This window comes from Ambystoma mexicanum, chromosome 11 (assembly GCF_040938575.1).
Source record: "Ambystoma mexicanum isolate Mex_15411 chromosome 11, UKY_AmexF1_1, whole genome shotgun sequence".
Lineage (NCBI taxonomy): Eukaryota > Metazoa > Chordata > Amphibia > Caudata > Ambystomatidae > Ambystoma > Ambystoma mexicanum.
Window position 1 is genome coordinate 1080972303 of NC_090934.1, and position 25469 is coordinate 1080997771.

The window sequence follows — 25469 nt, forward strand, 5'->3', positions numbered from 1 at the left end:
TCAAAAGCACACCCTCCTGTGGAGCTGGTACCTCGGGCACTGGAACATCCAATAGACACATCTCCAGCACCCGATCGTGGAAAGCTCGAATAGAGCGGGGCTGGTCTTCACTGTCCTGATCGCCCTGCGCATCATCTGACAGGTCAGGGTCCTGCTGAACCGTGTCAGGCACCGCCTTGTCCACGGGAGACAACGGAGGCAAGGGCGGGAGGGTCAGGGGAGGCACCGCAGGCAAGGGCAGTGCCGGCAGAACCACCAGATGGGCAGGTGGAGCCGGAGGGGCAGGCGGGCATAGCTCCCTAAAGACCCTTGAAATACTCCCTCATGGGGTCAGTACGCAGGAGTACCTGAAATTTGCTGAAAAGCGTCCTCCGGAGAAGGCCTCTCATGAGGGGTATAATTCCAGACGCAGAGGGGAGGGTTCTCAAGCCGGCCTATCCCCTGAAGTGTCCATATAGATCAAGGGTGCCGCCCCACAGGCAGCGAGATGTTATGCGGAAGGGGCACCCGAGCGTTCTAGTTGTAAACTGGACGGAACGGGTGCGCAAAAGAACCTTCTGTTCACCTACAGAACCGCTCCCCACTGATGGCGTAGTTGTGGGAGAAGCACCCAAAATGGCCACGGTGGTCGTGTTGGGAACGGTCGCCATTTTGCCGTCACCTGAGAGGAACTGTGGCACATGAGGAAGTGAGGCAGGGGTCCCCGTCGGTGGATTAGCGGTCTTCATTTTAGCCTTTACGTGAGGAACCTCGGCTGAGCCGGTACTATGTGGCCTGGAATGTTTCTGCGACATACCAATAGCCAAACTAGCCTTCACAGGAAGGACCTTGGCACTGCCGGTGAAGGTGGGACTTCCACTCCTTGCCCCCTCAACAGTTCTGGCATCGCCACAAGAGCGGGAATGGTGAGAAACTGCTTTCACCGATGAGGCCTTGTCAGGCCTCTCAGAAATGTTGGTTTCCTTAGCCTCTGTACGAGGGACCGCAGACCCAAGCCCGGGCGCAGCCTTTCCAGCGCGGGCCTCAAACATGCGTTTGGTAACCCCAAGGCCTCGGGGCACACCCTGGTACTTTTGAGGGAAGCCGACAGACCTCAGAGCGCGCTCTGGTACCACATGACTCAGTACTAGGTCTACAAGCAGCCCCCACAGGAGGGGCCTCTGTGATCCGTTGTCACCAGGCCCCTTACGACCCTCAGAAAACTCTACTATTATTGGGCCCAAAGGCACCTCGGGGCAAGCCCCGGTGATTGTCATGATTCGTGCCCCTCATGTCCCCAGCCCTCCAAGATGTCAGGCTGGAGCCAGGCCACGATCACCTACATGGCCCTCAAGGGCCTGTCCATCCCTCCAAAGACCCACTTGGAGTCAGACTTGGCGCTTGTGGCACCAGACTCGCTCACTCCCATAGGATAACATTGGGGATTGGACTTGTAGTGCATTGATGGGGACGAGATGGATGCCCCCACATTTTGGTTCCCTGAACTGCATGTGCAGTCTAGTCTTTTGGGTGTGGTTCAGCCCAGACACACCTGGGATACCCCGAGACTATTTAAGCCACGCCCATGCTGAGAAACGCGCTTTGTGTTTTCTGCACTTGCAGCGTGATACCGTGTTCGGATTGGTCTCCAGTAGGCCTGCCTCCTTCTTCTGCGCTCAGTCCTTCAAGAACACCGTTAGGAACAGCCTTACCTTGCGGCGCTTCTGCCCATCATTCATCGCTCCCGCTGTTCTGCGAGCATCTTCGGCGGTGTCATTCCCATCCCGGCACGCTGCTTCCTAAGGGAAAAGAACAGAAAAAAGGCATTAGTAAGCATTCAGCAAATCTTTGCTTATTTTTAAAGACTGTACGAGCTTCAAACGCTTACCTGAATCCCAGCCGCTCTGGGGAACTCTGTCTCCGGAACTTCTCATCCATCTGCAAGAGGGAAAAGACACTGCAGGTTAGCGTGGAAACATCTAGAGGCGCCGCATACTGCACGTACTCGACGCATTTCTTCATAACCGGCATCCATGCTGAAACATTGCGGCACCTAAAAGACACAGAAAAAGAACTCAGTTCAATACGAAAGGGTCGCATCACGCATCGCTCTCACTCGCCTTCAGCGCTACTCATCTCAGCAGCACGTTGCCATTACCGGACGCCGGCCATCATCTAAGGAAGGAAAGGAACAAAGTTAGTTAACTGTTCAAAAGACTCCTACTTAACTGTCAGACTCTTGCCAGTGAAGTAACTAGGCCCGTATCAATCAACGCGCCCCTGCGCTGAAAGCAGGACAGAGAGCACACTTTCCAAGAAAACAAGGCCCAGTCGCCAGTCGAGTAGACTCCAGGGAAGGGTTTGAGGTCGTATGAGATCAGAACAGGCTCAGTGACGTCCCCGTGGATACCGGGTGAGCGTTACAGTGATAGAGCGGTCAACGCCGCTCCTGCCTGGGAAGAACCTGGGAAAGTGTCTCCCGGCCAGGGTGCTCTGAAAAGTAAACTTAGCGGCATTTCTTCTTTTCGTCAATGAAAGATTGAAAATGCGAAGGAGTACGTCAAAACGCCTCCTCCCACTGCTCTAACCGACGTTGAAGTGCCCGGACTGAAAGGGAATCACAGTAAAAACCGGAGTCCCAAAGGTGATCCGGATCAAAACACTCTAAACAGAGGATGGGATCCGCCCTCGCAAAGCGTCTCTGACACGAGGAACAATCTTGAAAGTCTAGTTTAAACGACAGACTATTACGCGATCGCTAGCGAGAGCCAGAGAGGAAGAAAATCTTCCACAGATGTGCGTCCAGTCCCGAACGAGCGGAGAAAAGGACTGATGGGCTATGCAGAGTCGAGATGGGTGGGGTTATGGCTGCATGCTGTGCCCCGCACCAAAAGAGAGGAAGGACTAACATTTTTGCAACATTTTTATGCTTTTTCAAAGTGCTCCGGTCCCGTCCCACAGGATGGAGGAATGCCCCATAAGTATGGAGGAAAGGGGATGGGACGTAGGAGTATGCACATTTGAAAACATTTCCTTGCCTCAGATTTTATAATCTGGAGAATGTATGTGTTGTAAATACCCTCCTTTAGATAAGTCAGTCCACTCTCAGACCAGCTGCAGAGCCATGATTGCTTCCAGGTGACTATTATTTATACAGAATTCCAGTTTCTCTTGAGGTATTTACATGTTTAATGGCGAAATAAGTAACATCCAGTTACAGGGAAGAGACACCCACCAGCCATCCTCATACATCAAGCTCAGGTACCCAAATGACAAATATGGAACACTCATGCATCACACTCACTCAACATTCCCCTGAGCTGACATCCATAAATTAACATTCTGTAAGCATACATTCATGGCCAGTGAGACAAACGGGACTAGCTCGCTACATAACATCTCCCTTTCATATAAACAATCATAACCCACAACATCTCCTTTTCATACGAGGAACACTCGCCTGGAAAACGCACACAACAGATGCAACCAGTCATACACCTACTGCAACCCCTAACCTCCCATCCAGAGCAGCCACACCCTGGCCCAAAACTCCCACAGCGGGAACCAACCACACAACACTTTTACCAAAAACCGGGACATTGTTATTTTTCCTTTTCCCACCAATCACCCAACACTGGAACAGGCATGCAACCAGCCTCAAGGAAGCAAACTCCTGCGCGAGACTTGTCCAAACCCACGTCCATTCACAAAGAGTGGCGCTGCCCATACCGAGAACGGCAGGCACAGAAGGGGTACATGACTACACCCTCACACGTGAAAGCTTCCAAACCCAGTCCACCAATCAGTCCCACAAGAATGATACCATAAGAAACACACCTACATACATTATCAAAAATGGCAAGAACACATACCATACAACTATTGCCACAGTTTCACTAGCAGTTTCACCCACACCAGGCACATCAGTTCCTCCACAACACTCACCCACATGAAACATTTAGAAAATAAAAGGTATAGCACACTAAATAACTATATATTATAACATGCAAAGCATTCTGTTTTTTCTGAAGAACACATTTTGCCATACTATACACTAGTAGAGCTATAACGAGGATATTTCAGTTGATCTCTAAAGATCATAATCCTATTGCGCAGAACATTACTCTCACAATATATATTTTCTAAAACATTAACCTCTGTGGCACATATCCTCAAACATTTATAGCTTGAATGTTCCCTAATGTAATGTATTCCTCTTTATCACATAACTCTAAATTAGAGTACACCAGGTAAGTTGGCCCAAACCACAAACATTTGTGACCACTATACCCATTATACTTAAACTAGGTGCAATTTGTTGCTCCCTAGTGGCACCTCATGATGAGTGCTATAAAAAATTCCACCAAACCACATCTCCGTTATTGGTCAAATTCCCACATTTTTTTAAAAAAAGTTTTACCTCCCGAACGCAACAAAAAAAAGAAGAAAAATTGAATAGCATGATGCCATCTTAAACATTTGGAATTCAAAAGATAAAACACACTCACTATATAAACCACTAATAGGCCACAACACGTAACCTTACATGACAGGACAACGGCCCACAACATACTTCACAGTATAATAATGATTTCCATTTCACAAGACAAACTGGACTAGCTCATTACATAACATGGAAATGGATAGACATCAATCTATCATTAACCAGCTCTGGCACTTAAATGGCGCCTATGCTGTACCATTTTTGGGAGTCTCCTTTAAATTTTTGAAACTGTGCTTAACTCCTAACCGTATCCTATTCACCTCTAAATCGGAACCACCATCACAAAGGCTCCTTGTGTCTGGGCTGCACAGCATATTGTGTAATTTCTCTAACATGGAATCAGCAGCTGTTTAACTGCATTCCACGTCCATATTGCCCCATTTCTCTGGACTACCAATGTGAAGAGGCAATGTCTGAGTTTTAATAAACTTCAATGGGTGTTACACACGCCACCTGGCAGACATTACAGTAATTGCCACACAGGGGGTTGGGGGGGGGGGGGGCCCTCCCACTCCTTGCCTCAATGTTTCCTCAACTAGGGGTCAACCTTTTACATGCTCCTGTGATCACACAGCTTTGCTTCATTCTTTAGGAAATTACAAAGAGTAATACCAGATAGTGGTTGGTTCTGTTGATCTTGCCAAAAAGGATGAGACATGCCAACGACAGCTGGACAAAATTAAGAAAGTGTAACCCCTCCTCCCCCTTCCCGGGAGCTTCTTTAAATGACCTCTACTGGTACGTCTTTTAAAAAAAAAAAATGTATTAGCACTTGGTGGTACAATATACACAATCAATATACATTTCAGATGGTGTGACAGGAAGTATACCATGACTGTGTAGGGCACCCCCATATTACATTATTTTATACCTCACCCTGCTGATGTTTGTTTGGGTTCTGGTCCTCTCTTGCTTGACTTCTCAGGAATGTGCGAAAGGCAACACAGATGTCTTTCGGTCGGCAGCCAGCTGAAAGTAGCGTGGCATACAGTTCCTCCATGTCATTGGCCCAAATAAAACTAGACACCCACATGTCAACAGAAGGTGGCTCAGCACCTTTCCATTTCATTAACAAACATTGCTTGGCTAGTAGTAGGCCCAGATTCAGGAAGCTACATGTCACAATAGACCTTTTACCCTCCACCCCAAGTATACAAGTGTAGGGATTATCTCCCACCTGGACTTCTGTAATGTCAGACAATACTTTACATATTCCAGACAAGTAACCCCCTCTGTCCCAGAAAGGCCCAATACATGCATGTGTAATAAGCTGGCACTCAAATCAAGACATCTGGGGCATTTGCCCTTGCGTTCTGAATCAAAAAGCTGAGTTATAGCTGAGGCGTGATGCAGCCTGTTAAGAATTTTGAAAGAGGAGTCTAAATTTCGAGTTGAAGAATATTTCCTTTTCAATTTAGTTGTGGCCATTGCTCATCTTAAAATTCGAGTTTTAGATCCCGACCCCACTAAAGCCTAGCGCTGGTCAATGCGAGAGGCACACTTTATTCCAGCAGACCAGACACTGCCCTGCTGGCATCAGCCGCTCCAGTATGAACGTTGGACACTCATGCGGGGGTGGCTCATGAGGAAATGTGATCCAGTGTGCTCTAAATGCTGCCCGTAATCTTTAATAGTGAAGCGGCTCTTCTCCCTCCCGCGCGTTAGAATCTTCCCAGCTTATAAAGTTTCCCGTCAATAAAGATGTCACTCAATTTATGGAAACTCGCAGTCTGCCATGATTTATGAATGGCATCGTCGATAGTGTGGCCCACAGTGGGGTTATGCCAGAGGGTGAAGTTACTCCCAGGCGACCTAGTATGTTCCTCCAATAGCGTAATAACCAGAGTCAGCCGCTGATCCTGTTAATGATTACTCGGTAGTGAAGTTTGTACGTTGGCTGCTCCCACTGTCTGCCTCCTGCCGAACATGTGGGATGGGAGGCCTGCCTACCCCCTCCCCAGTGCCTCACGAATGTGCCTGCATCACCAGAAAATAAAGCTCAAAATTGGATGTATTCTAGCCATCATCCTGAGGGGACCCAGAGCCCAACAAAATCTGAGCACAGTTCTGTGAAAAAGGCCCTCCCTGGCCACAGGGTGTATGCTCTGGAATAAATATAGTAACTTGGGGATTTTAGTCCTTCAGTAATGAAATTCTACCTAGTATTGAGATTGGTAGCTTGCTCCACTTCGACTTTAAAAACAGCCTATCGATATATGACGCATAATTGCACCTGAACATAACCATTACCCCCAGATATCTTAGCCTTGAGGTCAGTGGGAGTTTTAGTTCATCTGGTATGAAGCAACAGGGTGAAGTAGGGATCAGCTCATGGGTTGGGCAGTAGTTGCACAGATGCATGCAACTAGAAGGTCCCAGAACTAGGTTTGCCATGAAAGCATTTGGCCGTGTGATCATGTACATTTTCAAAAGTGTTCACTCGTTAATGGGATGCATCCTGCCCCCAACAAAATGAAATATAGCTGACACTGAGATTTAGATACATTAACCTTAATTTTTATGTTAAGCATGGAGGCAATACAGTGTGTTTACAGGAGCAATACTGTAATTATGCGTTATGTAACCAGTTGGGAATGGAATTGCATGACTGTCTTTAAAAAAATAAAGTTAACACATACTGCTCTTTGTCAGACATGATATAGTTAGCTTAATAAAAGTATCATCCCGATTACTTCTGGTTTTCAATTATTTAAAAAATAATCTTGCCTAGCACTCCCACACAGGCCCTGGACACGAGTGGAGGAAAAGATTACTGCTGCATTCTTACTCCCCTTTCCCCTCCCCATTAGCTACTTTGAACTTGCAGTGAACATAGGAAAGAGGTTGGCGAGATCCCCAAGGGCAAGATGGGCAAGGGTGAGCTGTGCCTTCATTGAACAGGGTAAATGGCTAGCTTTGCTACACAGGTGTCAATTTAGTTAGCAAACCTACAAAATTGCATATCAAATTGCTATGTGACACTGCTTATTTTATGCTTTGTATTTACTAAATTGGTCACCACCTGAAGAATGGGCTGATTCCTCAAGTATAGCAGAATGTTGTCTGCATATAAAGATATTGTTTCGGGTGTGCCTCCCAGCCTGATGCCCATATTCCTAAACTTCCTTCTGATAATATCTGCCAGCGGCTCCACCACCAAACGCAGAAAGCAGTGGCGAAGTGGACAGCCCTGTCTTGTGCCCCTGGTCAGTTGGAATATTGGAGACAGCGTGTCATTTGTTCGCACACTTGTGTATAGTTGTGTACAGCAGCCTCATCCAGGTTACAAGACCATGGCCAAACCCACACTTCCCCAGGACCTTAAACATAAACGGCTAGGATACCGAGTCCAAGACCATGTGCATATCCAAAGATAAAGCCACCACCTCTGTAGTTGGGTTCAAAAGTGATTTCACGAAAAACAATCTGTGAAAATTCAGGGTGGTGGAGCGACCTGGGATGAACCCGGATGGATCAAGTGTGGCATAAGGGTGGGAGCCTAGTCGCTATAACCATAGCAACAATTTTGGTATCCACATTAATAAGGGCCAGCAGGCGATATGAGCCACAGCTGGTTTATCTGGCTTCAGCAGCAATATTATGGCTTGCCTCAGTGTTTCTGTTAATATCTGCTTCGAAGTGATTCCCCCCAGAGTTGTAACAAGTACGGGGCTCGCAAGTCTCTGAACTCCTACAGAGTGCTTTACAATTCGTCTGTTAGCTGTGTGGATTTCTTCTAAAACCGTCAAACTAACCTACAGGCACCTGATATCCCAGAAATTCTGGGATATTACAGGTGCCGGTGAGGACGTTAATCCCCATTCCATGGAGTACCTTAGGATACCATGGTGGCGATTGCAGATTTCCGGCACCGGTAATACTGGGGCCGGTGAATGTCTGATTTACCTCCAGCCCAGGGCTGAAGGTAATTCAGTGACCCCCCCACTGGCAAACTTGTAGTTATGTGGGGCTGGAAAAGGTCTGGTCTTGGAATTACTGGCACTTTTCAAGCACTGCAAAACTTATGAGGCACATTCCATAAGCTCATCATCAGTTAAAACACTGTGCGCCTTAAAGTTCAGAGTAATATTGATAAATGTCTGAGTTGGCATGCAGTGCTACTACCCCTTCCCCTCCTGATAGAATATGCAGGATGTGGTTGTTCCCTGTTTCGTCTCTGGCAAGCTGAGCCTGCAACCTCCCAGGCCTTCCCCAGATCGTTGTGCCATTTGTGATTAGTCGAGATATTCTAATTCCTGCTGTGCTGCTTCTCGGACATTATCTAGTGCAGTTTTCATTTCTAATATCGTCTGGGGACTCTGGCATATTGGGTCTCGAGTAGCTACCCACATTGTTGTGGTAAAAAGCATTGTGATTTGATCATGCATATTCGTAGTGAACACTGACTCAAAGGCCGGTGGTTTGAACCTACACAGCACTCTTTCGCCCCAGGTGCAACATTCAAGACCAACCTAATAGGGGACCAATCCAAAAGTGTTCTCTGGAGTAAACTTCATGCAGCAACCCTGCTAAACAATTGTGACCATTCTAACCAATTGTCAATCCTAGAGAGCATATCGTGCACCTGGGAGTATTCTGTCACTTTTGTGTAGTGTGCTCCGCACAACCATATATTCACATTCCACCATGCCTTTTTTAATTGTGCGAGTAGCATTCGTCAGCGATCTAGGTGAAATCTCAGTACGGTCCAACGTTGCATCTAATATTTTATTAGAGGTCTCCTCCCCAGATTACCATTGCCAAAGGGTAGTTGCCACATAATCCGAAAAGCTCCCTATAGAAGTCTGCATCTTCCATGTTGGGGCTGTAAACATTAACTGGTAGCACTTAAAATGGATTAGATTTTCCTTGCAATATTGTGAAAACAAAAAGATATCGAGACTGAGTACCCCAAAAGGAAATGCACCGAACACGGGTTACAAAGGAACATACAAAGATCTTTATTTTATACTGAACAGTTTCAAATGGACAAAGCAACAGATAGCTATTGGCCCCCAGTGCAACACAACGAACTCCAACGTGGTTCGGTGTGCTCAGTGAGTGCGACTGTACATTAGTCGCACTTTATATACCTTCGAAAACATGATGTTCAACCCATTTCCCGGTTAATATTGGTTAATACATTACGGATCTAGGGTTTGTGCCGAGTTCGTACATCTGTGCACTTAGGGTTTACCTTTAATGTATTCACTTACAAGCCTTACTGGCAACAGTATAAGTTTTATAAAACAGTTTTATACAATGTAGTCAAGCAAGTGTTCACATTTCAGTATTTGAATACATTGTGTTTTACATATGCTCATGGATTAGCTTCATTGGTTCAAGCAATCCTCTACACACAGGTCAGCGAAGGGCAAGGTCTCAGTTCATGACCCCAAAATATAGCCTGTAGGCAAGTTATACGTTAGTTTATACACAGAGGTCAAGACGCATATGTTGCTTTCAGAATGACCTTGTCCATCTTAAAACACAGAGTGACTATAGAGGGAGAATCTAAAATGGCGGCTGAATCTAAAATGGCGTCTTACACTGATCTAAGGTCAAGACTTTGTAACGCGGATTTCCTCGCGAGTGGCTTATAAGCAGCTTGGTATATATTATCTATCACGATATAATTTCCCGTTTGACAATATAACCTACCTCCCCGGTGTATCTGTCTTGGTGCCCAATACCTAGAATCGTAGGGATTTGTGCACTGTAATTGCTCCCATAGCATGTGTTGAGTGCAAAGTATAAAATCTGCACCCAATGCTTATCAAAGGATAAGGCCTGAGTCGCAGTCTCATGTCTTGCAAAAATGTGAGCGCCATGCCTCGGAGCATACAACAGTATCTTCTGGGCATTAACTGGATTACTTAGACACGCATATTCTAGCTGATGAGTGCGATCACTTCCATACCTCTAACCGATGTAGTCATTCAAGCGAACGGTGCCATTGTTCGCTTAGTTACCAGAGGTATACCTGATGCTTTGCTCTCTTATAGTTTGCACACCAAGTGCCGTTTTTCATATTTCCTCCAATTCCACAACAATCCACCTTGCCACCACCCAAACTGTAGCAGTGTAGCAAATCCCCCACACCGACTAGACAGCCAGTGCATCTGGGCTAACTGTGTTGCTTCCCAGTGGTGACCTTCTGAGAGCAGAGTAATGAACCAATACTATCAGAAGGCGCTCCACTTCAACACCACAACCATGACTTTCATTCAGGTATTACCCAGCCCTCATATTCTGCGCCCTCAGGAGACAACCGATTGCGAGGCTGCAGGCTTAGGCATTTGAGCTTCAATTAATGCTGCTTCAGGCAGTCTCAAACTGAAATCTGAGCTTTGCATGGAACATTGCATATTGGATGTTCCTTTTGCTGGAGTTTCTTGACAACTAGGAATGATCTTTTTTCATTGGTGTACAGCGACCGACTAGTACAGGTAGATCTGCATCATGCTGGATTCACATAGAAGTTCCTTCATTTTGTGTGAAATTCTGAGTAGATCTCAATCCCTGAAATTCAGTATTCAAGTATATTTGGGCTTGGGTCATTTTCAACGGCAAAGTTTGCCGACAACAGATGATTCACGAGAAGCTCTTCCACTGTGCTCTCCATATTTCCACGCAATGCTTCCTCTAGTACCCTAATGATGCATATATTTCTGCACAACCGTGCTTCAAGATCATTGCATATCTTTGGTGAGCGAGCTAATGGTACCCTGAATTTCCTTTATGGTGTCCTCTGCTGTACTGATCCTATCTTCGGCAGTATTAATTCGCTGGGACTCCCTCTCAAGCTGAGATGCTATGATGTAATTGAGTTTACCATTGACTGAGTCAAAGCCCTTCTACATGCAGGTGAGAAGTTGCTGTATAGCTACCAGGCCCACCAACTGTGTATCGGACCCACCTCCAGGTTCTTCAGGATCCTTCTGCAACACATCGCTTGGTCGGGTCACTGCATGTGTGACCTTATCCATGCTATCATTATGCTTCCCTGAGCCTTTCATGATAATAATTTGGCATTTATATAGCGCTACAAACCCTCAAGTATCTGAGCGCTGCTTATTACCCACGGTGTGTGGTGCTCATTTAGCAACCTCGGAAGGATGAAAGGCTGAGTTTGGCCCTGCCGGGATTCGAACCTGGTTAGCAGGCTCTGCACGGATGCAAGGGTCCCCTGTGGCCTGCTCCTATGCCCAATGGCCCACCAGTTCCTGAAAAGTGTGTGCCTCCGTGCAGAAGGGAGCAAAAGAATGGCAATGAGAACTCCCACCAGTTGCTATGTCACCCAGCAGGTATTCAGGCCGTGCCTGGACCACCGGGCCCACAAGCCACCATACTGCCAGCACCCTGCACCAGGGGTCAATGGGCAGCAATGGAGACCATAGTCTTCCTTATGAAGAATCCTGTGCAGGAGGGCAAACTACCACCACCACCTCTGCTCTGTCCAATGCAGCAGTGCCGACTCATCAGCGCCTCATGACCCTTGCCTCACCGGGCAGCCACTGGGACAGTCGCTCCTCCCACAGAGGCCAGCTGGAATACCACTGTGCCACCGGGGCAGCGCCCCACCACAGACTGCCATGCTGCTAGTTGCTCAGACCACTCACCTTGCATGCTGCTCCTTCCCTCATCTGCACCACTACAAGGTCTGCAGCAACTTTGGCAGCCCTGGCCTGTGCCCCCTGTTGGAGCGTCAACCGAGGGCGCCACAACCAGTTGAGCCGGAGAGTGCCCACTTCTCCCCTGCCCCCCCCCCTTCTCCATGACGTCATGGTAGACTGCTGTTTCTAATGAAACACAGTTGGTGCGGGCAGAGAGCGCTTCCAAAGGAGACAGTCGCCACTGGGACACAGAGCTGCAGGAGAAAAAGCTGCCATCTTGCACAGCTCCACAACACCCAATCTGTACATGTCTTCGAAATGTCCCAGAAACCCCATTCAGCCTCACTGCATATCCTCTAAGGCTGTTTATAAGGAGAACATTTCGGAGCCTTTTTAAGTCTCCAATACAAACTTGCCCACTGTGATGCTGGAAATGCATTGGAGGGATAGGGCCTCCCTGTCCTTGTCATGTACCCCTTTTTCATGTGTGTTCTGTTTTCTGCACAGGGACTCCTGGCAGTGCAGCTCTTCCTCCTTTTGGTTGTGGTGAACAGACCTTTGGGATACCCTTATGGCACCCGTGGGTGGGGGTATAACCCTGTACTCCTAGTTATGTTTTTGGGCATGTGTGTGGCCCACAGAGCAGGGTATGGGCTGGTGGCAGCTCCATGCTGAATTTGACAGGTGCTCTGAGTATCCTCAATTATGGGATAACCAGGCCCTGCCATTGTAATCAGTTGACTCCTGATAGGAAAAAAGATGGCCCCTGTGGCCTCTTGCTTTCTATTGCATGTTACCTTGTTTTCCCAAAAACCTGGGAAGCCATGACTGTCCCTTCCCCCTGACTGGCTGTTGGGTGGAAGTTCCATATATGGTATTGTGGGGGAAGTCCAGGCCAGACTGGCTGGAGCCTTTCCAATGACTGTATGTTGTGGGTACACCCTTGCGGTGGGCCATGGGTGAATAGAGTGTGTGACCAATATACATTTCATGTTATGGGTGTCTGGTTTCTGGTAAGTGACACAAAGAATGAGACGGACCTGCTGGAAACTGGTATCCATGCAGTGTGGTGTGCTGAAAGGCTGGGTGCTTGCCCCAATCCACATCCCTTGGTGTGAGTGTCTGGATGGAGAAGAATGGCCTGAATGCACTGTGAACCTGATTGGCTGCCTGCCGGCATGAATGCCTAGCTGGATGGTTCGCTGCTGAGCTTGGCCCAGCAGTGTGAATGAGAGACATAGCAGTATATCTGGGAACCTCTCACTTACTGGAATTGTTCAAAAGCTGGCATCGAAACTTGATGCTTAACCTTGAAGCCCAGCTGGAAGACAAAGGCTCTGCTGCTGCTTTCCTTTGATGCAATCCGAAAGCTTTGGTGTCCAACAACTGATCCAAGAGGACCTGGCTAGGAGACCTCCGAGGTACGAGGGAACATTGTGCACCAGCTAACCTTCACCAAGGCTCCCTGGAAGTCGGTCCTCAAAAGGCGGCAGACTGGGACTGCCGAGGAATCTGAAGTGGAGCGCCAGGATGTCGAGGCCATCGACCGTCACCGTCAACCGAGGTTCAGAGGACCGATGTAATCTTGTCGACCAGAGCCGCAGTGCTCCATTGCCTAAGACACTGTGATCAAGGACTCCCTTGCTCAACAATGTCGACCGCTTTTGTCCCGTCAGAGAAAGTCCGGGTCGTCAACGAACCGAGGAGCATCCACCAGTGGGTTTCCCGCCGCCAACGAAGATTCGAAAGCCAGCCATGGTCGAGTCCCGATGACGACCCAACGCCCTTACTGGGCTTTCCTTCTTCATTGACTCTGCTTTGTAGCAACAAACTCTGGTCATCAAGGTGCACTGCACACCTCGCCTTCGCAGGATGTCCACGATCGATCGTTGCCGAGCACCGCACAGGCCGAAGCTGCCATCTCAACGACATTGTTCACCTTTCCTTCGAGGAATCTCGATGACCCGTGTCTCCTACCTTTAAAGGGAGTTCACTCGAGAGGGATCCGTTGACGACCTGTCTAAGAACTCTAGTGTTGTATTGCCCAACACTGTCCGGTAAAAGTTGCATGAGTTTTGTTGGTTTCTCTCCCTTTTATAGGTGCGGCATAGGAAGATGTGGCGTATTAAAGGGTAATGCCTCTGGTGGTAAATCAGGTAAGCCTTTGGTGGTAAAAAGAGATTCTATTTGTTGGCTCACCGTATTTCTTTTGTTTTCCCCCAGGTGCTGGAGTTCGACGAAGAAAATGATGGAGGCAGCGCCGAGTCGAAAGATGCTGTGGACTGGTGAGTATGATGCGGTGCTGCTGCTGGCGATGCGACGCGTGCTGGAATAATGTCCTTTCCAGGCTCGGAGACTTGCTGGATCCGGAATCAGGTAAGGAATTAAAATGTGATCTAACCTTTTCTCCTTCTTTCCCCTTTTTCTAGGAGCTCTGGATTCGAGGCGGGCATGGCAGAAGACTGGATGTTGACTTGCAGGCACGGTGAGCGTTACGCTGCAGAATAACGCAAAGCGTGTGCTGCTGTTCGGGCGTGGTTTAAATAGCCTCCAAAGTAGTTCCAGGTAAGAAGTGCCCCAGAACCACACCCGAGTAAAAAAATAGTCCCTGTAATAAAATAGTCCGATCCAGGCGTCAAGTTGGCTTGGATTAATTTGCATCATGGTCGGCATGAGGTAAGTAATGTCTATGAGCCTGGCGCCTAAGGCGCCAGGACTGAACCCAAACAGCCCCCAGCCGGGGCTGCTGGGGTTTTAACAAGTATCTGGATGCCTGCTCCCGGGGCTGATGGACTCGATCCGGATGCCCGGGGGTAGGCATCGTGACAATCCTTGGCAAGGCCCAGTCGTATGTTGTAGGTGAGACTACAGGTCACACATGGCCTTGCAACTGCATATAATGAATTACATCAGATTGGTGTTGGCAATTCTAACTGTGCTTCCTCGTTTGTCATTATAGGAAACCTAGATATAGCTTTTTATTTTTCTTTAGCCAACGCTGACTAGTGATTATTCAGTTAAGGTATTTTGAACATGGGTGCCAGTACTTTTAAAGGCAGCCTGTGGCTGTTGGAATTAATTTGGTTCCAAAAGGCTGTTTTAGGAAGGCCCATTGTACTCGGCAGCTGCCATATTTCCAGATTACATTGCAGCTTGTAGTGTATCAGTAGACTGGGCCCAGCAAAGTACACGTCTACACTGTTTTTTTTTTTTTTTAACCATGGTGCTTTTGAAAATGGAGCATGTTTAATAGAGTTCACTTTCTGTAGCAGAACCACCATTGTTTTGCAAATTAAAAAAAACAGATTGCACCAACACGTAGTGGCCATTTTGTCTCACTGGCCTTGTCCGAAGGGGAGCTGTAGGTGGTTGGATGGTTCCCCCCTTAAGATGACAACGCTACTAAAATATTTGGGAATAAACTGGGAAGGTTTTGGATTTATACTTCTTACCAAATTACCCAATGCTATTTTCTAAGATTAGAGGAGACTTGGATTTCTGTTTTCAAAACTCTGCTGTTAACGGTTCTGGCTGGAAAAAGCCTAAGCAACTCTCCAGAGGGATGCATTGAAGTTCATCCGGGGGAACTCTAGGCATAGGGTCTCTAAATAGATTGTATTTCTTCTCTGTCTGGAGGCTTGGCCTTTCCAAAATGTTCTACTTGCCCAGTTGGGGATTTGATTCCTTCTACACTCCTCTACGTTTTCAAAGGCCCTAAAAAAATGGCGGGTTGTGGGTCTAAAAAAAGGTTGTCCCCCCCCCCCCCGTCCCCCCACCCCAGAAAATTGGGTTTTGGCAGCTTATGGGCTTCTAGCTAGGAGGACCACAATTCGTATCTGGAATAGACATGTCCGATGGAAGCTCACTGCCTTCCCATTCCTGCTAAACCCTTTACAAGGCAATATTACCCCCTCTTAGAAAAGTATGGATTTTGAGGAACTGTAGAAGGAGGCTGCATATTTCATGTACATCTATTTGTGCATGGGGAACATCGAGTCCTTCATGTAGCTTAAGGAAAGGTTTGGTATAGGGGAGAGGAGAGGCACCATTATTTCTAGTTAGACATTGTTTACTTAGTAGAGTGGGTGGAGAAATTGTTCATTTTCCCCCACACACCACGGCTCTCAATTTTTGAGAAACTGATCCTTTCAGTCCCTGACAATAGAGGTTTAACTACATTGCACAGTCTTTTAATCCCAAGTTTACATATATCTAAGCACGTCATAAAGATATGGAGTAAATGATAGTGTAACTTTGAGAATTGTTTCTAGAAGCACCCACACCAGTCTGTACAAAAGACTGAACAGGCAGTAATAATGATGCTTGGGTGGTATTTGGTCCTGGATTGGAATACAAAGTATGATGGGGATGAGAATCTGGGTTTTGCTGAAAGTTTGTGGGGGGGTGGCAGAGCATTATTTCACATTTGGTGGCAATGCCCCAGGTTGTAAACATTTTGGGGCTCAATTGTCCTGTAAATGAGTGGGCGACTTCTGCTTACTGATCCTTTGGTGTACTTGCTGGGCAAAACGGACGAGGGTACTGTGAAGGCTTCATGAAGCAAGACACAAACGGATTCAATTTTCAAATGAAACACTTTTAATAATGTCATGCTGGTGTAAGGCCTAACTTGTCCTATGTATGCTAAGGTGGGATTTCCCCTACCTAAAGAAACTAAGGATAGTCCAAGTCAATAAGTTCAACTTAAGGTCTGTCTGTGTCCAAAACCTGTACTTGCCCTCATAACTAAAGCTAAACAATGTGTAGGGATGTCAACAACAAAAGCAATTGTGTTCCAAATAAATTTGAAGCTTCTTACAGCTTTTGGCTTACTTTCCAGCTCCCCTTCCCCAAGTTCAAAAACAGTTCTAAAAAGGCCTTGGGGTTCCCTTCCCCAAGACGTCGGCTCTTCCTGCTTGTAAACTTACTATCAGTTCAAGTCTCATAGTTTGCATTCACTTTAGATTCTCCTTAGCAGTCTCTTGGCTTTGCCTCAATGTGTTTGTCCGCTATCCTCACTCTGGTGCTCCTTCTCTTCCACCACCGTGCCTTCGCAGTGTTCATAAGTGCTCATGACTTGTTTTTCACTTATAAAGATTCATCATTTTCCTTTTAAATGTTAATCGCTTGCTTTTTCACTTGATTCAAAACTGTTTACTTAGTAAATGTTAATTATTTTTCACACTTGGCTTCACTTCATTCGTAGGCTCATCAAAACGTTCCTTTAATTCGGTATTCAATAATACTTCACATTCAAGTTAAATGTATTTCTTATCCTCAGGTTGCTCGATATCCAAAACCCCTCACTTTAGGTTCACCATCAATTGTCACAAGTTTCAGTTCATTTAGCATTACTATATGCCCTGCAGTAGCCCCAGGAGCGCCCCGGTAGGAGTTTTCCCTTTTATTTTAATCACTGGTACTCAGCCGTTCCTCCTGGCGTCCGCTCTTCTTTCTTCAGTTGTCATTTGGCTCTGCTTCCACTGCTCGTGAGTCTGGCGAGCCGCGCTCGCCCTCTTCCAACCTCGTTGCATGTTGCTGGTAGCTCCACTCTTCACTCGCGGATGCTACCAGTGGCCTGCAATACTTTGGCGTTTTCCCCGCCTCACAGCTCCAGCTGGGGGCACAAAGTGAAGGAGACTGTAGTGGTCTTGACCCTCTCACAGCCTGCTCGGGCCCCGGCATCAGTCTCTCCTTTGCAGCATCCTGTCCTCCGTTCAGGTTCCTTACTTGCTCAGGCCACCTTCACTGCTCTTCCAGGCCGGTTTCTCCTCCAGTGGCGGTCCCACCTTTTTTATGCTTCTGTGACCATTTAACTGGTTGCAGGTGCAAGTGCTTGATGTCAAATGCCTGACAATTACTTCTATTTTCTGGACATGCCTGACCCTTGCAATATCCTTCAAGGCTCTTCCTCGTCTCAGTACAGAGTAGTGAAAATGAATGTTGGTGTGTTCAACTCCTAGTTGCTTCTTCCTCGTCCAGTACTAGTGTGGTGTGACTGAGTGGAAGTAAGAGGAAATCACTGGAAATTAACTATGAAGGGGTTGGGGAGGGAGCGTTTATTGTTACAAGGGAAAGGGGGATACCTTGTCTCACCCAAGACACCCTTTTCCCCACTCCAAGGTCCCTCCACCCAGGGGATCCTCCCTCACATCTCCACCCCTAGGAACAAGATTCAAAAGCAATGGTCTTTCCCTAGCCACCTGAGAAGAGGATCAAAGGGGAGTAGATGTGGGTATGCCCTTGGGTTCCTCAAAGTACTTAACCTAGGCCTAAACTATCAGACTAATTAATATCCAAGTTACTGTTGGCAGTCCAGCTACTTTGTCTGGCTACTGGAAATCTACAAGGGTTCTGGACTACAACAATTGGTTCTCCTAAAATGTGTTAACTTATAAATGGAACAATCTTTCTGAATTTAAAAATTCTTTGATTCTTTAATTGGGGGCCCTTATGACAGGCTCTCCAGGTGAATTTGGCAAGTGAAATCTTGGTTGAATGTCTTTATTAGCTGAAGCTCTGCCCCTATATGTAAATATTATTGCAAGGTAAAAGTTACCATTGGAAAACATGATATATTGCTGCTGATGCAAATTGATGTTATCCTATTTACTCCTATTTGGTCACTTTATTGAAGCTGTGCATTTCTGAGCAAGGTTTGTGAACTCTCCAGAATTTGATTTGTGTTTCCTATCCATACAAATAAATATAAAACACTCCTATTCAGCATTCACAACTGTTTTGGATTGAAGTGCATTTATTTTAATGTTTCAGTTAAGATTGCAGTGTCTTGGAGACCAGTTAACGCTGGATGTTGAGCACATTTATTTCCTATTAAACCATGGCGTATCAGCTGTACAGAAATACCACCTTGGGAAACAGCCTTCAGGAGAGCCTAGATGAACTAATACAGGTATGAATGAAGTGGCTGTATCATTGAAAAGTTAATGCGATTGTATAATGGCATAGAGAACCTACATATACGGCAACATGTTTATGTATCCTTTGCTACAAACTGTAGTTCCATAGAAACATAGCCCACTCCCACAATAAACAACACTTACAACAATACTACTAATAATTTTACTGTCTCATGCTCACAAAGATGCTCTCACTCCCATTTTCTCTCGCACAGGCTTACACAATCACACTCTTACCCAGTTTGTTGGATCCAGAATTCGGGCAGCTTACTCACAAGATCTAAATACTTAGCATGTTGGCTCAAGAACAAACCAACTCCCAGATGTGTTTATTTTTGGATTTCCTACTGGCCATTTCTCTCTAATCAAATGATGGGCAGTCTCGCCTATCCCAGGCTTCCTTTGATCCTGGACTGGTGCTAGTGGTTGAGAACTCCTACTATCTAAAGAAATCGATCTAAAGTTGATGGTCTAAAGGCAAACTCCTTAAGTGTCTAGACTTCCTCAGGGAGCACTCATATCTGGGGTCTCAGTTGGATGGTGACCTCCAGTCACTCTGGGCACTTGTCTGATCTTCCACACCCCTCTCTTCCTTGCTGTGTTTTCTTGCTTTCTCTCCTGCGGTCCCTCTCCACTGCCCATACTCCCTGTCTATTATCTGCCCCTCCCATTATGCCTCTTAATATATTTTGCATAAGTACTGTTAGATATCTCTCTTCCCTCAAACTCCTCTTTAAGCAAAACTCTTATGTGAGCATCACCTGTTAACATGACTACTAACAAACCAGAAAATAGTGATTGGAGCAATAATCAAATACAACATATTGAGAAATTACAAAGTAAAGTGCTTTTCTCTATTTTTCCTTATTCTATCCACTATTAGATAGGTGGCCCATCAGCGCGGCCGAGGGAATAGAGGTACAACAAGGCAGGGCTGTATGGGACACTCTGCCCACCACCCCCCAGTGCTCCAGATAGGATTTTGCAGTGAGTGAATTTCAATTCCAATTTTTGGAATTGGAGAGTAAATCCAATTTCTAAAGAGTCAAAATGATGACAACTATCCAATTTGTGAGTAAAATTTCAACTTTGTTCGAAAACGAACATAAGCGACAAAACAGCTGTATTTCAAAATGGTTCAAAATAATTTATTGCACTTGTTGAAAACCTTCTTCCCACACAAGAACCTTGTAGATGCAAACTACCCAGCTTCATCTTCGTGATACCTGGGCACAAACTCTTAGAGATGCCAGCTAGTTACATCGGGTGATTCAAAAATCAAATTCCTCACTTTACCAGCATCACTTCTCTGCCTCTCGGGCCAACTGTTGCTGCCTGGCACTACTTGCTTGACAGCCACTCCATGTTTTTGCTCCATCTCTCCTTCCCTTTTAAACTGTTTCCCCTGTCTCTCACTTTCTGATGCTCTGCCTTTCACGCTTAGTGTTGCGATGCCACATTTTGCGGTCTGTTTCTCTCTGCCTCTCCCATCTCTGCATTCTATTGCTTTTTCCCTCCTATATCTTGTTGTATCGGTAACTCCCTTTTCTCTCTCATGTTATTACTCTGGGTATCTTTTTTTCATTTTCTTGGTTGTGGTTGCTACTTCTTTTGATTATCTTTCTTGCACTGTCTCATGTTATTGGCCTGCCCTTCTCTAGTCTTTTCTATTTCCATCTCTCCCACCTGCTGTTGATCTGTTTTTATTTTACTGTCTCCAAATGTCTTGTTTGCCCCGCTTCTATCCCTCACTCCTTTTGTGTTTGTCCTATAGCTCAGTTTCCCTCCACACTTTCTTTCTTTGTTGCCCTCTCAGGTAGCGTATTGCTCTCATCCACGAATTCCTGTTTTGGATTGTTTAGTATGTTCTCTGTCCTTCGCCATCCCCCCTCTTTCCTGCCACACCATTTTGCTTTTCTGTATTGCTTAGGTTCAGAGTTGCTCTTCCTCTCCTGTTTTTCTGTTTGTCTTTTGACATCGCACCAATAAATATCCAAAAATCTGGAAATGCCTTATCTATTTAAAAATCTAGTGCAGTTCTATGATTGGGTGCTTCTATGTGTGCAAACTTTCATTTGGCCATTAGACTGGGAATTATAGTTGGAGGTTTGTCTGACTAGATGCAGCACTTGCTTGAATGCACATTCTTTACTAACACTTTATGCCATTACAAGTACAAGAGCCCATATGAGGGGTGTTTTGAGCCATTACAGGTACAGCAGCCCAGATACGATGTCTGTTCTGAGCCATTACAAGTATAGCCGTCCTCATGGGATGTGCTTCTTCTGAGCCATTACAACAGGGGTGCACAACTGATTTTGACAGAGGGCCGAAAGTACCTTACATGAGGGCTATAGTGGGCCGAAAAGTAAAAGTGGGCGGGGCGGTAGGCGGGACATGTCAGGAGGCTTTTTCAACCCCCAATTTGTATTAAACACATGGAAAAAGATGTTTTTGAGGGGTAACGATTTTTATTGCATTTCAAACTTACATTTTGTACTACACATTTTCCATTGCTATCATTTATTTCGATTTAGTTATTGTATATCGTCTATTTAATTAAATTATATATATTTTATTGACCCTTGATTGGACATTCCGTTATTTTGGACTGCTATAGTTTGCTGTTTGGGTTACCCAAGAGGAGTATGGCCTTCGTTGAGTCAGGTTTCCTCAAAAAAGCAAAGGATGTACATCTCCTAACTGTGCCTGTTTTAGCTTTATTATTGAGTTCACTCTTGGAGTGCAACACTATGCCCCATGGCTCCCATCCCCAACCAAACACTATGCCCCATGGTCCCCTCACCCCCAACCAAACACTATGCCCCATGGCTCCCATCCCCAACCAAACACTATGCCCCCTGTCCCTCACCCCCAACCAAACACTATGCCCCATGGCCCCCTCACCCCCCTGACCCCCAACCAAACACTATGCCCCATGGGCCCCTCACCCCCAACCAAACACCATGTCCCATGGCCCCCACCCCAACCAAACACCATGCCCCATGGCCCCCACCCCCAACCAAACACTATGCCCCCTGTCCCTCACCCCCATAACCCCCAACCAAACACTATGCCCCATGGCCCCCTCACCCCCATAACCCCCAACCAAACACTATGCCCCATGGGCCCCTCGCCCCCAACCAAACACTATGCCCCATGACCCCCACCCCAACCAAACACTATGCCCCATGGCCCCCACCCCCAACCAAACACTATGCCCCATGGCCCCCACCCCCAACCAAACACTATGCCCCCGTCCCTCACCCCCCAAGCAAACACTATGCCCCCTGTCCCTCACCCCCAACCAAACACTATGCCCCATGGCCCCCTCACCCCCAACCAAACACTATGCCCCCTGTCCCTCACCCACCAAGCAAACACTATGCCCCCTGTCCCTCACCCACCAAGCAAACACTATGCCCCCTGTCCTTCACCCACCAAGCAAACACTATGCCCCCTGTCCCTCACCCCCAACCAAACACTATGCCCCCTGTCCCTCACCCCCAACCAAACACTATGCCCCATGGCCCCCTCACCCCCAACCAAACACTATACCCCAAACACACTCTCAAGCATGCACCCATACAGACCCGAACCCCCCACCCACCAACTCAGCACACACACATGCACCCTTACAGACCCGAACCCCCCACCCCCCAACTCAGCACACACATGCACCCATACAGACTCGAACCCCCCAACTCAGCACACACACATGCACCCGTACAGACCCGAACCCCCCCAACTCAGCACACACACATGCACCCTTACAGACCCGGACCCCCACCCCCAACTCAGCACACACACATGCACCCATACAGACCCGAACCCCCCACCCCCCAACTCAGCACACACACATGCACCCTTACAGACCCGGACCCCCACCCCCAACTCAGCACACACACATGCACCCATACAGACTCGAACCCCCCAACTCAGCACACACACATGCACCCGTACAGACCCGAACCCCCCCACCCCCCAACTCAGCACACACATGCACCCTTACAGACCCGGACCCCTACCCCCCCCAACTCAGCACACACATGCACCCATACAGACCCGAACCCCCCACCCCAAAATACATTTAAATCCAAGCATTCATACACATCCGACACCCCCCCCAACCCCCGCATCTCAACATACACATAAAATGCATTCAAATTCCAACATTCATACACATCCGACACCCCCCACCTCCGCACCTCAACATACACACAATACATTCAAATCAAAACATTCATACAAATCCGACACCCCCAACCCCGCCCACCCCCGCATCTCAACATACACATAAAATGCATTCCGGACCCGACACACAAACGCAAACAGACCACTTACCGGAGACGTGCTGGAAGGCAGGCAGGTAAGCGGCAGGTAAGCAGGAAAGCTGGAATCGTACTACGGCTGGCGTGGTCCAAGGCTGAAATGCCTTCCGGCATCAAGCCTTATGGACCACGCCAGCCGTAGTGCTGGCCCTCCATTGGGTCAGCACACACACTACGTGGCTCGTAGGAGCAACGTGGTGCATGTGTGCTGAGCCAATGACGGCCAGTGTTTTGTCTGGCCCGGAAGACAACAAAGACTTTCCTAATGGAGGGCGGCCGCGGGCCGCCCTCCATTAGGAAAGTCTTTGTGCCTCGCGGGCCGGACAAAAGAGCATGGCGGGCCGCAACTGGCCCGCGGGCCGTATGTTGTGCACCCATGCATTACAAGTATAGGAGCCCAAATGAGAGGTCTGTTCTGAGCCATTACAAGTATAATGGTCCTCATGGGATGTGCGTTTTCTACATCTGAGCCGTCGCAGCCAACAAATTACTCATGTGCTTTTGGAAGACTTTATTTTTTTTATTATTTTTTGAGCTGATCTAGCAGCCCCGAGGAGTTGTGTGTTATGAGCCATTGCAAGTAGAGCATCCCGGATGAAATGTGTGTTCTGATTCACTGAACATTTTCGTAGTCCTTTTTGATAAGTCAAAAGTTAAGTAACTGTGTTAGTTGAATGATAACTGCATCTTAAAAGCATATCTCTGATGCAGACTCATTAACTCCCTTATTAACAGAATTTGAACCAACAGGTTACACAATAGTCTCTGCAGCAGGGTTATTGACCCATCGAGCTGTCTTTCCCAACAGGCTGACGCTGAAAGGCACATAGGGTTAGAGGACTGGCAGTTCCATGTGAGGCTTACCTGACATAAATAGCTTGTCAAAAGCTCTAAGGCTGTTTGGACTATCCTACATTAGTCCGGAGATTCATAATGAGGTTTGGAAATGTGCAAGATTTTTGGCAGTGGGACTCAGTAATCAAACATGGGAGAACCAGAAGTTTTGAAACGTGCAAGACCGAGTAGAAGGGGTTTAAGTATATGACAGCAATGCCATCTTCTCACACTGTCGGAGGTTGGTTGGAAGAGCCCAGACACTTTTCTTGCTCTGTACTTTAGGTCGCTGCTGAAAATGCCAACACATGTTTGTACTTTAACAGCAGCTCTGTTAAGAAATTCAGGTACTGGGGGCGTGGTCGAATGCCAAAGAAGATGGCCGACTAGCCCAGCCGCTCCGTCCCACCTCAATACAATTTATGCATTAAGTGTGCTTTTTCTTTTTGCCTACCATTTTCTCGCTCCAACTAAATTTGACCGGCTCCGTGGGCATCTACTGAGGCTTTCGCGCCGTTCCGGCCCTTCTGGAGTCGAATTAGTGGTCCTGCGTCCTTGCGCCGGCTGTTGCCTCCTGGGTATCCGCTTCTCGTTAGGCGACGTACGGTGCCACACCTACTCTGACGTGCCGGCATCAGCCTCGTCACTCCTCCACTACAGCGATACATCTCTGGTGATGGACCACTACATGAGACATTCAAAGTGACCAGTTTCTTTTCTTTTTTTTCTCTCTGCCCAACGCTTCCGTGAATACAAGAAAACTGGTGCTTTACATTAATACAAAAATACAGTAAAAGCACCATCCCTCCTCACAACGCTCGATCACATAGAATTGGCACCTCAACGTTTTCCTCCCCCTCCACGTCTTAATTTATGAATCATACTGGAAGTTAAATCTTGTGCTTTGTGATCATTTAACAAAGTTTCTGTTTAAATAAGTCACTGGATGCTTGCATGCCAGAAGAATAAATCAGATAATTATATGGCTGAGTATTCGGGATTCAAAAGTTGCCGCCTTCTACAAGTACTACTGAATTTATTTTGATTCTGGTGATCTTTTGCTGAACATTTAAGAACTATATTGAATTTTTTTCTCGTCATAAATGTGATGGCGCTTTGAGCTTTACTGCAATGTTTTATTCAGTGGTGCTATACTATTCATCTCGATCTATAGTTTGCTCCTTATTATCTGTCCTTTCCTTTTGATCTCCATTAGTGGATGATGGGCAGCCAAATAATATGGATATAATTGCAAACAATAAGGCGATCTTTTGTACTTTCTCAC

General features: G+C 46.9%; 1 protein-coding gene across 2 annotated transcripts in view; it reads left to right on the forward strand.

Annotated features, from left to right (window-relative positions):
- GTF2A2 (general transcription factor IIA subunit 2) overlaps positions 1–25469 on the forward strand; it is a 273573-nt gene that overhangs the window by 34139 nt on the left and 213965 nt on the right. For both annotated transcript variants that reach the window (XR_011279783.1, XM_069624342.1), the window contains exon 2: positions 18874–19012. Coding sequence is in view for 1 of the 2 variants with exons in the window: in XM_069624342.1 (XP_069480443.1) it covers positions 18941–19012 (72 nt within the window). In the remaining variant the exon portion in view is untranslated. The remainder of the gene's footprint in view (positions 1–18873; positions 19013–25469) is intronic.